At 55.0% G+C, this 14,506-nt stretch overlaps 1 protein-coding gene across 2 annotated transcripts in view; it reads right to left on the reverse strand.

The window, feature by feature from the left end:
• Positions 1-14,506, reverse strand: part of PLB1 (phospholipase B1) — a 79,319-nt gene that overhangs the window by 26,927 nt on the left and 37,886 nt on the right. For both annotated transcript variants that reach the window (XM_047782361.1, XM_047782360.1), the window contains 10 exons: positions 13,589-13,632; positions 12,927-13,035; positions 11,495-11,546; positions 11,030-11,110; positions 10,370-10,435; positions 9,492-9,592; positions 8,415-8,496; positions 7,636-7,740; positions 6,533-6,628; positions 5,945-6,016 (listed from right to left, as the gene is read on the reverse strand). In XM_047782361.1, coding sequence (XP_047638317.1) covers positions 5,945-6,016; positions 6,533-6,628; positions 7,636-7,740; positions 8,415-8,496; positions 9,492-9,592; positions 10,370-10,435; positions 11,030-11,110; positions 11,495-11,546; positions 12,927-13,035; positions 13,589-13,632 — 808 coding nt within the window. The remainder of the gene's footprint in view (positions 1-5,944; positions 6,017-6,532; positions 6,629-7,635; positions 7,741-8,414; positions 8,497-9,491; positions 9,593-10,369; positions 10,436-11,029; positions 11,111-11,494; positions 11,547-12,926; positions 13,036-13,588; positions 13,633-14,506) is intronic.

The following is a 14,506-nucleotide window of genomic DNA, read 5'->3' on the forward strand; positions in this document are numbered from 1 at the left end:
AGAGCTGACTGCCCGTGGGCTGAACCCAGCCAGGAGATGTTTTGTTTTGCTCTGTTTTATTTGGGCCAGACTGGTGTTTAAAAAGGAGCAGGCGGGGCAGGGAGAAGAGAGAAGACCGGACTCCCAGTGCTTTCAGAAGGGGTGTGTGCCCCCTCTTGTCCCAGACCCCATCCCGTTCATGCGACCATGTTCCTGCCTGGCGCTGCATCTGAGTCTGCCACCCCTGAACGCCCCGCTGTACAGATGAGGCGCAATGGGGACAGAGTGGAGAAGGGACCCGTTCCAAGTCGGGTCAGAAGACAGTGAGTGCAGAGCGGGCCTGAGCCGTCAGCCCTCCTGAGCAGCAGAGGCCTTGCTCCATTCCCCACACTGGGGTCAGGCCGGTGAGAGACCGTGCTGGTCACACAGAGCAAAGAGGAAGAGGAGGACTCAGAGCCACCTCGGAGGACGAAATCTGAGGACACAACCCCCTCCCCCCTCCCTCCAGCACAGACCCTGGCCCCCAGGGCACACGTCTCTCCTTCCTTCTGAGTCGTGGCATTCTTAGCTGAAACACAAGCCAGAGGAGACCCCAGGACCAAGGACAGGAGAGAGAGCCCTGGCCCGTTTGCAACGGGGAAAGGCAAGAGCGAGCTGATTCTGGCACATCGCCGTGGCTAACGAGGCTTGTCCCAGCTGATGCTGTGCATGGTCCCCTGAGCACTCACCATCAGCTGGGGGCACTGTGGGAGCACTCTACAAATAACTGACCCACCTTTGTGGAGCCGCCCCATGGGTTTAGAGCACCTTTCTAGGTGCCTGGATGAAAGGAGGACCCAGAGGCGTACAACTCGGTCAGGCAGAGAGCTTGAGAAGCACCAGACGGTGATGCATCAGCATATAGTGTGTCCACTCGGTGCAGTAATTGCTGAAGAACAGCTGCAAGCTCTGGGCATGTGCGGTCCTCAGAGAGGAGGCTCTGGGGAAGGGGGGTGGCTAATTCCTGTCCTCCGCCCCGCCCCTACTTTATGAGCACCCCGACTGGGCAGAGGCCTGGGGGCTGGACCTAGTCCCAGCACAGCTGGCGCAGGGAGAACAGGAAGGCAAAGACTCCCCCTGCCTTTCTGCAGGTGCTAAAAGTCAAACCGGAGAGTCTACTTGCTCACGTGATCCAAGGGTAGAGGGAGGAGCCAGAGCAGGGAGACCACACCAAGGGCTCAGAGGTCAAGGAGACACTGGACACGGTGGGGAGCGAGACCAGAGCAGGAACAATGAGAACTGGTCCAGGACAGTGTAGACGGGCGGCCTGGGGTGCCCGGGGCCTGTTTTAGTGACCGTTGACTGCACTGTGGGTGCGTGAATCAGAGCGGGTTAATGGTCTGGAGCTGAGAGAGGGAAGAGGGATTCCATTTAGCCTGACGGGCTGTCCTAGGCTAGGACTGTGACACCAGCAAGCCGACGGAACACCAGCACGAGGCGTTTCCCCTGGGCAAAGATGTTGTGGCCCCTGCAGGGGGGGCAGAGCCTGCACAGCCCCCTGATGTGAGTCAGCGAGGCGAGTCATCGGTGCAGCAAGAGGCCCTGTTCATCTTGGCGGTGTTACTAGGCGTAAAGTTCCACCGTGAAGGAGAGGTTTTCTTCTGTTCTGTTTGGACCCAACCAGGGGTGTCCCATCAGGCCCGGGCACCAGCTAAGGAGGGGCCATGTTCTGGGGAGACACACCCACTGCCTGAGGCAGGGCTCGGCACGCTCATCTGGATGGGGTTGAGGGACCCGAGAGGACTCAGGGAAGGAGCCAGGGGTAAAAGGGAGGAGGACATGTCAGGAGTTCCTGTCATGGCTCAGGGGTTAACGAATCTGACTAGGAACCATGAGGTTGCAGGTTCGATCCCTGGCCTTGCTCAGTGGGTTAAGGATCCGGCATTGCCGTGAGCTGGGGTGTAGGTCGCAGACGAGGCTCGGATCCTGTGTTGCTGTGGCTCTGGCGTAGGCCGGCGGCTACAGCTCGGATTGGACCCCTGGCCTGGGAATCTCCATATGCCTCGGGACCAGCCCTAGAAAAGACAAAAAAAAAGGGAGGAGGACATGTCAGTACCATGTGGAATGTCCCTGACATTTCTACCCCGTCGTCCCATCCCGCCCTGTCCCCTCGTCTCCTCTTCCAATTGTAGCCTGTCCCACCGGGCTTCTCCCCCTACCCCAAGGCGACCTGCTAGGCTGATTTCACAACCTGTTACTGGGTAGCCACTTGGCTGTTAGAAAAGCACTGCCTTGAGAGTGGGGATGCTGAAGTAGAGGCCATACCTTCTACCTGCCTTGGGAGGGGTGTGGTAGAATATTCCAGTTATGACAGCAGAGAGTGCGTCCACAGGACTCTAGGGAGCTCCCTGCTGAGATCCAAAGGTTAACCTTGTTCTCTGGTGCTTTATTACAGACAGGAAGGAGCAGTTAACCTTCCACCTACAAAGTGACAAGGGCCAGAGCCTGGGTGGAGGCAGCAGGAACAATGGAAGGGGTGCGGGCAGGAAAAGCACTGGAAAGAATCGTAACAGATACAGTGCCTGACGTTTCACGCCTGCAGAACTGTGACAACCACAGCGATGCTGACAGACCTAGGAAGTCCCAAGGATCGAGGAGTTTGGGAAGACAAATATTTCATCCCTATTTTGATATTCCTACTCAAAAATATCTTTTGAATGAAGGTTTGTTGAATTTAAGATCATGGTGAAGTCAGGGCAAGACGGGGAGATTTAGAATCCAAAGCATTTGAAAGAGAATAGTCCCCCATGTGTAATTCAAAGGAACACTGGAGTTCCCACTGTGGTTCAGTGGTAACAAACCCAACTAGTATCCATGAGGACACAGGTTCCATCCCTTGCCTCACTCAGTGGGTTAAGGATCCAGTGTTTCCGTGAGCTGTGGTGGGGGTCTCAGATGTGGCTCTGATCTGGCATTACTATGGCTGTGGTGTAGGCTGGCAACTGCACCCCAGATTCAACCCCTAGCCTGGGAACTTCCATATGCCCCGAGTGCGACCCTAAAAAACAAACAGAAACACCACTAAACAAAGTATAAAAGAATCCAACACACCTCGGCTTTTTTACAGATAAAAAGAAGGGATGAAATATCACTTGAAATTACTTGTTTTTCTCTGTCTCTCTGTGTCTCTCTCTGGCTCCCTCATTTTGTTGGTACCCCAATCATATATTTCATCTGCCTTGTGGGTAACCTTACACCATGGAGGGTACCCAAGCGGGAAAGAGCTCTCATGGGAAAGAAGAAATGAAGACACAGGGAGTTCCCTTTGTGGCTCAGTGGTTAACAAACCTGTCTAGGATCCATGAGGATGTGGGTTCGGCCCCACCCAGTAGGTTCAGGATCTGGTGTTGCTGTGAGCAGTGGTGTAGATCACAGATGCGGCTCGGATCCTGAGTTGCTGTGGCTGTTTTGTAAGCTAGCAGCTACAACTCCGATTCAGTCCCTAGCCTGGGAACATCCATATGTCGAGGGTGCAGCCCTAAAAATAAAAAAAAAAAAAAAAATAGATGAAGACACAGGATTGGGGGATCCTAGGCAAAGACATTTAACAGGAAATGGACACATCTCAGAGTGAGGGTATGAGAGAGAAAAGAGAATAAGGCTGAGACATGAAAGTTGGAGAATGTCCAGCTTTTTGAGGCTGGGAGAAAGAAATGGGGGGTGAGGTGGGGTGTGGTCATTAGAAGAGACGAGAGGGGGCAGCCACCAGAAAACAAAAACAAAACCCGGAACAATCAGCATGGTTTCGCATCCACAAATGCAGGGAGGAACGCATTTCATGGAGGAAGTGGTTAACACTGACAAATGCTTCAAGAGGGCAAGAAAAATAAGAGCCGAAAAGGGACTCTGCTGGCCTTTGAGCTGATTTCTTCAAAGCCTGAGGAGAAGCCACAGCCCGTGGCCCCGGATTAGGGAAGGAGGGAGCAGAGAGGCGAAGGAGGCCAGAAGGCGTCCAGAGTCACGGTCCCCAGAGCAACTCATCAAAAGTGTCCAACTTGAAAGCAACAGAAATCAATGGAATGCTGTTGGCCTGGCAGGGGCAGAACGCACTTGCCCTTGACTGGGGCTGGGGGAGGAGCAGGGAGGAAGCTGAGAATGCTCCCCAACACTTGCACCCGTGTTGGCCCCCTCCTCCTCGCTGGGTCCTGCCTGTTGCCTCTATGTTTAGACACAGCTAGGATTAAAATATGTGCTGCCTGGCCCCTGTCAGCTCACACTGAGAGCCTGGTGGACTTATATAGCTCTGAGGCACACGGGAGGGAGCAGATGGGACCTGAGGAATGCAGACTTCCACGTTGTCTGGTGCGGTAAAGCCGGGCTGGCCAACAGATGGATCCTTTTGGAATGGGTTTTGGGGTTGCCTGGCAACCGCTCCCCCCAGGCTGGGCTTCTGCAGTTCCTGGAGGCTGGATGTGCTCTCCTCTGCTCACCAAGGGCTCAGCCAGGCTCTGTCCAGAGGAGCGGAGCCCTCAGTGGCTTGAGTAGCCTTCCAGGACTCCTTGCCTGGTTTGGGACAGAGAGTGGCACAAGCCACCTTGAGGCCTGCGGTGACAGGGCTCTCTCTGACTCAGTGCCTAGATGCCAACCTGGTACTTAATAGATATTTGTGAGGAGGAAGAGCAAATGACGGCTCCCTGGAATGGGTTATTACTTTTACTATTTAATGGAAGGGGACTTGGCAGATCGGAGAGGGTTTTCTGGGGCTCATGTTCAGTATGGCCATATGGGTTTTTAAAATATTGAAACTCTGACCCCAGGATGGTTTGCAGTCACTGCTCTGAGTTCCCAAATGCCGCCTTCACCCAGGTTGCCCGGCTCCTCCTCTAGACCCTTCTGGACATGGATCTGGCAATTACACCTGGCACAGGAGGGCCCTCCAGGGCTTTGCCCCACCCCTTTGCCAGTGTCTGACCACCCGGACTGGAGGGGTCCGCATTGCACCGATGGCTACATTTGACTACCTCCCTTGCTCCAAGCCCCAGCCTGGGCTCTGCACCTTCTGCCACCACTGCTGCATCCCTTCCTCCCCCTGGGCTTGCTCGCCTGATGAGGTTGATGGTACCCAAGGCCGAGCCCCAGGGCTGGGCTGGGGAAGGCAGCAGGCAGGGAGGGCTGCATGAGAGGGCACGCTCTCTGGGGCCCTGGCAGATACATGAGGTGGGGGCAGGGCTCGGCACACCCATTCCCTGCTCAGCCAGAGGGTGGGAGAGGGGGCCACAGCCCAACCCAGGCGGGAAACCCATCCTCCCCGTGGGTCAGGCCCTTCTGCTTTGATTGTCGCTGAGGGCTCTCCGGCCTTAGCCTTATTTGGTTAAAAAGCCACAAGACAGGTTAGAAAAGGGAGCTAAGGGCCATGAGGCCCTGTGCCTGCCCCACCCCTAGGCCCGAAATCAGGTTTAACCACTTACATCTTCCTGCTTAAAAGAGGCCTCAGCCAAGCCTCCCCCCAGTCATCAAACGCCAGTCCCTCCCCCACGCTCACCTCTCTGCCCCTCTGCCTGCTGGACACTCCCAGGCCAGGCTCTGCGACCACTGAGCACAGCCTCTGAGCCTGGCTGGCTTCTCATGAAGCCTCCCACCTGCACCCAGACCGTCCCATGAGCCACACATGCCACTACTGAAAGGAGCGGTCCTGCCATCCCTTCGGCTTCTTAACTCGCCTTCTCTAGAATCCACGCGGTCCCCCTGTTCCTCTCCCTCCGCAGGGGCCCAGGCCTCCTCTGCCACCTGCCTCTCCCAAAGTCATCAGTGCCTCTGGGGCCTCGTCTCTCCTCTCCATCCTCAGCCACTTCCCTCCCTCCTCTGAAGTCCATTGGCTCCCAGTCAGGGAAGATGCGGTGGGGGAGGAAGCGGGACGGGTGGGGCCTGAGCTGGGGGTTTCTGGAGAGCAGCAAAGCAGCTCCCCCCCTCCCCCCCGCCTTGTTACCTGGGTGGGGCAGGGGAGGGGTATGTCTGCCATCAAGTCCAGGGTGTCCGTTTTCCTTCCTACTGGTTCCAGCTGATTGGGGAAGAAAACGAATGGGTGAACCACTTCGTTTCCACTGGAGCAACACTCCCCTGCAGTGGGGAAAGCTCAGAGCTTGATTTCTGGGGGGGGGGAGGGGGGAAGGCTTCTGCGCCTAGCTCTGCCATCACCAGCTGTGCCATCACCGGCGGCGGGATATTGGGTAAGTCTCCGCTTCTGGAGGATTCAGCTTCCTAAACTCCTAAGAAGGGCTCTTGCAGGGCTGTTGAGAAGCTTAAATGAGAGAACATGGCTTCACCTGCTTAGCACATTGCTGGCACATAGGACACGTGGCATAAATGCGAGCATGCTGCCTTGCATTCGTGGAAAGAGTCCAGCATCACAGGTAACAGCCCGTAGGAGACGAGGCGGCTGATCCTTAAGGATGCCATATTTTCAACTCTATAGACTTCTGCTATAGGAGTCTCTAAGAACAGGCTCCATTCTAGAAGGGCTGGTGCTGTGCTCTAGATTAGAACCCCAGAAAGCCCGGGACCCCAATTATTTTACCATATTGACCCAAAGGGCTCTGGAGAGTTGGGAGTGGAACTTCTGACTTGGGTGGAGGCAGTCCGGAGCAAAGAAGGACAGGTCCGGGCTCCCGTCCTGCAGGAGAGAAACAGACAGCCTCAAGATCCCATTGGCATAGAGGGTGCGGAGCAGCCACAGTGGGTGGACCCTCACCCCGGGATGACTTCTCAAAGGCCTCCTCCCCAGGGGTGCTCCCAGCCTCTGGCTTCCTAAGGGCCTCTCACCTCAAGAGGAAGATCAGAGCAGTCCTACAGTTCAATAGCCTTGGGGACCCTGGCCCCACAATTCCCTTTATGTAATTACACAAGTGCCATATCTATATTGTAGGCACATTTATGTCGCCCATGCCGGGGCTGAGAGAAGGGATCCTAGTCCCCAGGGGAGTCTTGGCCAGCCAGCTGGAAAAAGCCACTGCCCTGCCTTTGGCCAGCAGGTCCCAGTGGTCTTGGCGGGAAAATAAGGCCAAGCCTGGGGTTAGGCCTGGGCGAAGCCTAGGTGCTGGGGTTCTTCCGGGTCCCCTCTCGTAGGCCAGGCCCTTGGGTTGGAGGCCCAGGTGGACAGAACCGAGTTCCCATCCTGGCCCCTTCCCAGAACTCTTCTGCTCGGAGCAGAAGTGACATGTGGAGAGCAGAGCTGGGGCGGAAGCCATACCCTCTTTTATACCTGCAGTGTTGGGTGTGGGGCAGAGAGTGAACAGTGCGGAGTTGGCCATACCCAAATCTCGCCTCTGTCCCTTATTTCCAGCATGATATTAGGAAGGATACTTCACATCTTTGAGCCTCCTTTGCGAGGGGCTGATAAAACTCACCTCCTAAAGGCAGCATGGAAGATTTTGTATATGGCACGCACAGTGCCTGGCACGTAGTAGGTGCTCAATAAAACGGGGGCTGCTCAGCATAGTAAGGAGAACATCGCACGTGAGGCTGCCTCTGGGAAGCAGCTTGGGTTTTCAAGGAGGCCACACCCACCAGACCAGCAGCTGGGGAGCCGCCCAGGTCTCCCCCCATTTATTCCCATTCTCATGGAAGCACTTGGCATCTCCGCCTTGAATTTCCTCTTCCCTTCGGGAGGCAGGGACATACCTCCAGGATGGGCAGCCGGAGGTTGGAGAAGAAGGGCTGCAGCACCACAGAGAAGTCCTCCCGCGTGTCATAGCGGCCTGACTCCACCAGCTCGCGCGCATTGCTCTGGGGACATGCGCGTGGGTGCTTCAGCACGGGCCCTGCGGGCACCAGGTGCCCATGGGGCAAGGGTGGGGGTGACAGGCAGTGCCCTGTCCCCATCTCACTGGACAGGTGGGCTGACTCCATTCTTTTGAGAACAGAATCACCCTTGATGACGAATCTCTTTCCAGAGTATTGGAAACAGGTTGCACCACATTTTGGTTCTGGTTTTAAGTGGATCGCAGGTTCCAAAGGGCCAGGCAGGAAGTCCCACGAGGGACAAAAACCTGGGAAGAGCCTCCAGGGGGCCTCCAGGCTCAGGACCTGTAGCCTCCCCACTTATAAGTAGCCTGTCTGTTGGGGAGGTGGGGGTGGGAGGGGCAGGGCAACTGGGCCTCTGGGGTGCAGGGGAGGAAGAGGGGTCCCACAGGGGCACCTGGGGCTACTGCCCTCTTCAAGCTGAATGACAGGCTTGAGCCGCCAAGGACAGACAGCGGGGCCACGAGGACTTCGCTGCCCGGATTCCTTCGGCAGGACTCCAGATAGGCATGACACCTTGGCCAGGTGGGCAGAGGCAGGGGCCCCGAAGGGGATGGCACCCCTCAAACCCTGAATGGCCCTTCCCTTCCGTGTGCCCCCTGCCCAGGGTGCTCTGGGCTGGCGTGTTCACCGAGGGGGAGGGGAGATCTTGGTCTTACCCGGTAGGCTTGGGTGACGGCTTCCAACCTGGCCAGCTCTTGGGAGCTCTCCCGCGGGGTCAGAACACAGTTACAGAAAACACTGCACAAAGAAGGGGAGGCAGGAGAACCCAGAGCTGAAGCTGCGGTCAGGGGCTGGCTCTGCTGCGTGGGGGAGAGGGGGGGGGGGGGTTCACGGGAGCCCCTGCTTAGGAGGCTCTGCTCAGGGGCAGGTTCAGGCCTGACGCGGGGATGGACAAAGTCCCAAGGGCCTGTGGATGGGTCCCCCTCTCGTGTTAACAGCATGAGAGCGCTAGACCGCAGGCCCTGGGCCTGCAGCACATTATGCTGAACAAATGCATTTTGCCAATGAAAACCCTCTGTTCAGTGTTTAAAAATCAAGTCCAAATGCATCCTCTGGCCCGGGGCTGGTATTTTGGGGTCTCCAATGCTCAGGACCCCTGATACCTCCTAAGTTCATACTTGTGCCCCACTCTGTCTCCTTCTTTTTTATGAATTATGTTGCATGCTAACTTACAAAATATACTTCATGTTAAAAAAAGATATCTCCAAAGCACTCAGAACAGTACCTGGTGCAGAGCAGAAAATTTAAAAGTATTTGTTAAATGACTCGACAGATGTATAAGGTAGGAAGAATAATAAGACACAGGTGTGGACCTCTGCCCCCAGCTTAAGGAACAGGACACCCCCACCTGGAAGCTCCCTGTGTCCCTCCCTTGAGTGGCTTTGTCCCCACAAAGGCAGCTGAGCCCTGTGGCTCGTTCCCTTGCTTTCTGGTCCTGTTCGACCACGTGTGCCCACAGCCCTGCCTGTCACTCCTTCTCAGGCTGTCTTGTGTCTCAAACGCCTGTGTTTGTCCAACCCCTGACCTCCAGCGTGGTGGGTCCCCCAGGTCACAGAGGTTCCTGCTGGCACCCTGAGGTTGGCGAGGGGGGGGCCCTGGCATAGACCCCTTGGCAGATTGGCACACACGGATGGACCAAGGCACAGAGACCCTGAGGAGTCCCCACCATGTGAGCCAGATGGGGCGGGGGAGGGCAAGCGCAGTCTCTAGCCGGCCAGCCAGCGCCCACCTACCTGGCCTGCTGCTGAGGGCACTTGTCAAGGTTCCCCAGGAATGTCTGCCGCATGACACTGGGGCTCATGAAGTCCACGAGGTTGACCAGCGCCCTGGGCACCTAAGGGCGAGGCTCCAGATGAGACAGGGGCTCGGGGGCTGCTTTCACGAGCTGCCTTCGGGCCCTGAGAAGTGGGACCTGGCTCAGCTGTACCCGAGTGGGGTCCTGGGAGGTGTCCCCCAGGGTGGCCACCTAGGGCCCTGCTGTGCTGCCCACCCACGTGGGCTGCGACATGGATGGGCCTCCTGGTGGCAGGAGTCTAAATGCTGAGTTCAGCTCTGTGCAGTTGGTGAAGCCAAATCCATTAGCTTTAAGCTGGGGGAGGAAGGTGCCCTGTTTGCCAGGACATCAGCCCTTGGCCGTTTCTCCCCAGCCCAATCTGGACTAACTCTGCTGGGCAGGCCCGGGGCCTCTGCAGCCCAGAGAAGCATCTGCCCCTCCTGGGCAGCCGGAAAGCCTTGTCCATGTTGGGGGTGGGGGGAGAAGATGGGTGGGTGCGGGATCAGAGGGCGCCTGCTGTAGACACCCCCTGTGGGTGAGGGTGCAGTGCCCAGCCTGGGAGGCACCTGGCTGCCACCACCAGGGAACGTCCCAGGTAGTGGTGAGGGGGACGCTTAGGGTCCACGCTGCCTTCCCTTCTTCAAGCCTGAGACCTGCTGGGCTGCTTCCAAACAGAAGGAGGCTTCCTTAGGGATATGCCCCAAAATCTGGAAAGGGCCGGACCCCATGTCCTTGGCTGTCTCCCCCCTTTAGGGGAGGGGGTATTTCCCCCTCGGCCCCCACATTTGCCCCCACAACGCTTGAGCTGCACCCAGCTTGTGGGAGCCTCTCACCCACCTCTCTATGCAGGAGGTCCAAGGCGTTGCGGAGATGGACAAAAAAGTTGGCTGCAGAATACAGATTCTGGGAAGAGACGGAGGGAAGAGGAGCTGGTTAGGGGCAGAGGGCAGCGGGGCAGGTGTAGGCCCCCTTCTGGCTCCAGCTCCAAGGCCTCTTTCTCCCTTGGCCTCCAGCTGTGACCAGCTCAGCATGTCAGAATGTGACACGAGCCGTTGGCTGTTCGCTATTGTCAGGGATGCGCCAGAGAGGAGTCAGGAGCCTTCAGCCAGAGCTTTAGTTCGGGAGCAGAAATGCCACATCCTCCATCCAACTGCTTGGGGTTCACTGCTTCTTCTCTTTCTGAATTCTCAGGGATTATAAGATAGGGGAATAGAAGCACCATTTATCTGCCACCTGCTACCTCACACGCCTAGGACATGGAGGTGGGGCCAGAAACTCCAGGGTCAGGTGGTAAGAGGTGTGCATGTGTATGTGTGAGAACTGTGCGTGAGAGCACCCATGTGCATGCACACACACACACACACACACACACACAGGTGACACAGGTATAAGTGGGACAGTCCTAAGGTTGATTCTAGGGACTGTTCTCAAAGAGGATCTCCAGGGCGTAGAGGTCAAAGTCAAGAGCAATGCGTAGGCCTGGCCCGCCCTCATTACCGAATCTGTGCAGTAGTCACATAAATCAGAGCCTCCAATCAGCACCGTGATGATCTTCCAGTCTCCTTGGAAATTTACTCTCTACACAGACAGAGGGAGGAAAATGCTTGTTGATTTCCAGCAAACAAACACAAAACACGACGGCTCTAGGAAATCCATTCAAGCCTCTAAAACTTCCTTGCCCACTTGAATAACCGAATCAGAACCTCAGAGCTGACTGAATTTTAGAGGCTTATTTATAGACCACAGCTTCTTAGCATCAGGAGGGACATTCAAGGTCACGGTGATCCGCAACAACCTCCCCCCCAGTTGAAGGAATCCGAGAGCCTTCGATAGGGGCTGCCCTTCTGTTGCTCGAATGCCTCTAGGGACGGGGGGTCACTGTTTTCATGGCAGACAATTCCACGTGGGGACCTCAGTGGGCCAGAGCGTTAGTGTCTGAAAATAACCATAAATCTGACTCACGTGGTCATCTTTCATCTTCTGTATCAGAGTCTGGACTTGGCTCGCAAGTTCCCTGAGGAGAAGAAATCAGTCTGGCTGAGGACCAGTGCCCGGATCTTTCATCCTAAAGGGCCTGAACTGGAGGTTTCCATGGCATTAATCTCCAGCCGCAGCCCCCACCATGAGCTGGCAGAGACCTTGCTGCTCAGGGACGAGGCGCTACTTGCCTGTTCCAGAGAGTTATTGCAACAAATAACCTTTTGAAAACCCAGCTGTGTGTTTGTCCTAAAGCTATAGTCAAGGGGACTGTCAATTAAATTTGTTACTCATGGTTTCCTTTCTAGGACGCCACATGCAAAGTGTCTTTTAGGAGTCGATGCTAGGAAACCATTCGTCTCCTTTGAAGAAATGATACTGATCCTGAAATTAGATCTAGGGAAGTGTTGGCATGCTTCCTCTTTTCACCCTGGCAGCCAGGAAGCTGAGTTCGATGCTCAGGCACAATTTTCCTAAAAAGGCTCATATTGACACTGTTCTTCTTTCCCTCTTCCCCCTCCCAGTGGCTGTGATTTTTCTCTCTTACATATGGTATTTGTGTCACTTTTTGTATACTTAGCTAAATGCGTTTTTCAGAAAGAAGCAGAAAATAAATATATATCCATACACATGCCTGGATTTATAATTCATGGAAAGACTAAATCTCAGACATCCTAAGTGCCTCACTAGTTGAGGCCCCTGTTAGGGTGTGAGATGGATCCACAGAATGGTGATCTCCTGGGGGTGGCACCTGGTGGTGGGTCCATCTGTCCCCAGCTGTTTCCATCATCAAGAAGGGTCTTCCCAGGCTGGGCCAGGAGCAAGGAGCCCCAGGCAGCTGAGGCTTCTGGGAGTGGGGTGAGGGGCTTCCTTGGGAGATCAGCCTGGAAGATTGACCAGTCTGCTCCAGCTGCCTCTGGCTTCTCAAATGAATTTCCCATTCGCTCCATGGCAGGGTAGGGACAGAACATGACCTGTTGCTGCTCTAAGGGCCTCGAAGGCTGGAGATTCTGGCTCGCCTACCCATTTGGTTGGTACTCCCTGAACTTCTCGGGGGGAATTGCCACTTGTGAGGCTTTGGAGAGAGCGGATCTCTCCAGCACCATTACACCACGGTAAGATGTAAACATTAGGTGAAGCTGGTCAGTTAGCTGCATGATTGGAACAAGCTGCCTGGGCAAGCAAGGCCAGGAGTTCAGGCTCTAGGAGGGTGGCTCTTGTCCAAAGTCCAGCCCTCTAGCCTCCTGGTGACCTTGGTCAGAGAGGCGCCCAGGGAAGAGAATGGCCAAGAGCCTCTCAATCCTTGCTGCAAATGGAGCAACACCCCCTGCGCACACAGAGGTCAGAATGAGAAGCTTTCAAAGGGACTACCGGCCTCCCCCTCTACCCCGCAGGCCCCTCTCCCCAGATGCCGTACTTAGTCTTGGCGCCAGGAACAGCCTGATTGAAGGATGCATTTGTGTCATTGGCGTCACCTGTGCCCACCGCATAGCCTGTGAGATTTCCGTTAAACTTCCGCAGGATATCTGGAAGGAGGGGTGCACAGGGCACACAGAGCTTAGGAGCAAGGAGGGTGACAGGTGATGGCCTCTCTGAGCTGAAGTGACTAGGCCAAGGCAGCAGGGGCCAAGAGCCTCTCAGTCTGTCTTTTCGCTTTCTTCTTTCTTTCTCCCTTTCTGTCCCTTTTTTATTTTTATTTATTTTCCTTATCAAGTAGTCTTAATTGTAATCAATTGTCTTTCTTTCCTTTCTTTCTAAATGCACAGTACAGCAAATACTCACTGTCTCATCTGATTGTCTCTGTACCCTCTGGGCCAGTTGAAAAAACCTGCAGCTCAGAATGTGTGCGAACGTGGCCTGGGTCATCTGGCCAGCACATGGTAGGGCCACGGCTTGAACCCACATCTCTGGGCTCCAAATATGGGGTTTATTCTGCTCCTTCAGCCACCTGTCCACAGGCCTCTCCTCCCATCTCAACGGCATTAAGGAAGAGGTAAATTCCTCCTTTCTTAGCTGAGAGGCACTTTCAAGAAGCCTGGGGGTCCGGTGGACAGACTCGAGCCCCTGGGGGTTACTTACTTGGTAAGGTGGTCACCTTCTCCAGGTAGCTGTCCCCTCCTGAACTGTAGAGAGTGAGCAAGTCAGTGAGAGAGAACGAATCAACACATAAGCTTCCTAAAGAGCGTTCCCGGCCTTCAATGATGCCCACACCATCAGCACCTGTGAGAGGTGCCAGAGCCCTCTCTGTGTTTGAGAGAGTCTGAGAAAATCTGAGTTCCCCAAGGGGTTGGTTCGCCCAAATCCAAGATGTGAAGGCAAAAGGGAACAGTTTCTCTTCTGCCAAAAATCAGGAGGAGCACACTTAAGCTATGGACTCTGCATCCACCCATGAACCAGATGCTCGATGCTAGTTATCTCCCATCTCCAAAGGAGTTGGCCATGTAGATGCATCTGTCTCTGTTTGACAGAGAAGAAAGCCGAGGTACACGGGGGTTAATCAACTTTCTAAAGGAAATGGAAAACGACAGACGTAACTATAAACCAGCTGGAGCCGGAAATCTTTAGAAAATGCATAAGCTGTTCTCTGCCCAGCCATCAGGTCAGTTCCACTGGAAGGTTCAGGGGGTGGCCTCTCGTGGCCTTCCAACGCCCAATCTAATTTCATCTCATCTCATCTAATGTACGGCCCTCAATCTAACCTCAAGGCACACTCAAAATTTCATTTACTTTCATGCACGTAAACCGAATACATGTGGGAGGCAAGGGGAGAGGTATTTCTATTTTAACAGAGTCCAGTGTTCAGATGTGCTGTATTTACCATGATTTTCCTTCTGTGCCTCCCTCCCTAATCCCAGTATGTTATTCCAGGCTGTGATTTTTGAGAACACGGCGTTAGCACTCAGCCCTCCCATTCAGACTTCCAAAACACAGGCCATGAATCAAAGTCATGGCTGTTCTTCATTCAAAGGCAGCCTTAAGTCAAAGGTTCAAGAGCTC

This window comes from Phacochoerus africanus, chromosome 5 (assembly GCF_016906955.1).
Source record: "Phacochoerus africanus isolate WHEZ1 chromosome 5, ROS_Pafr_v1, whole genome shotgun sequence".
In the NCBI taxonomy this organism is placed as follows: domain Eukaryota; kingdom Metazoa; phylum Chordata; class Mammalia; order Artiodactyla; family Suidae; genus Phacochoerus; species Phacochoerus africanus.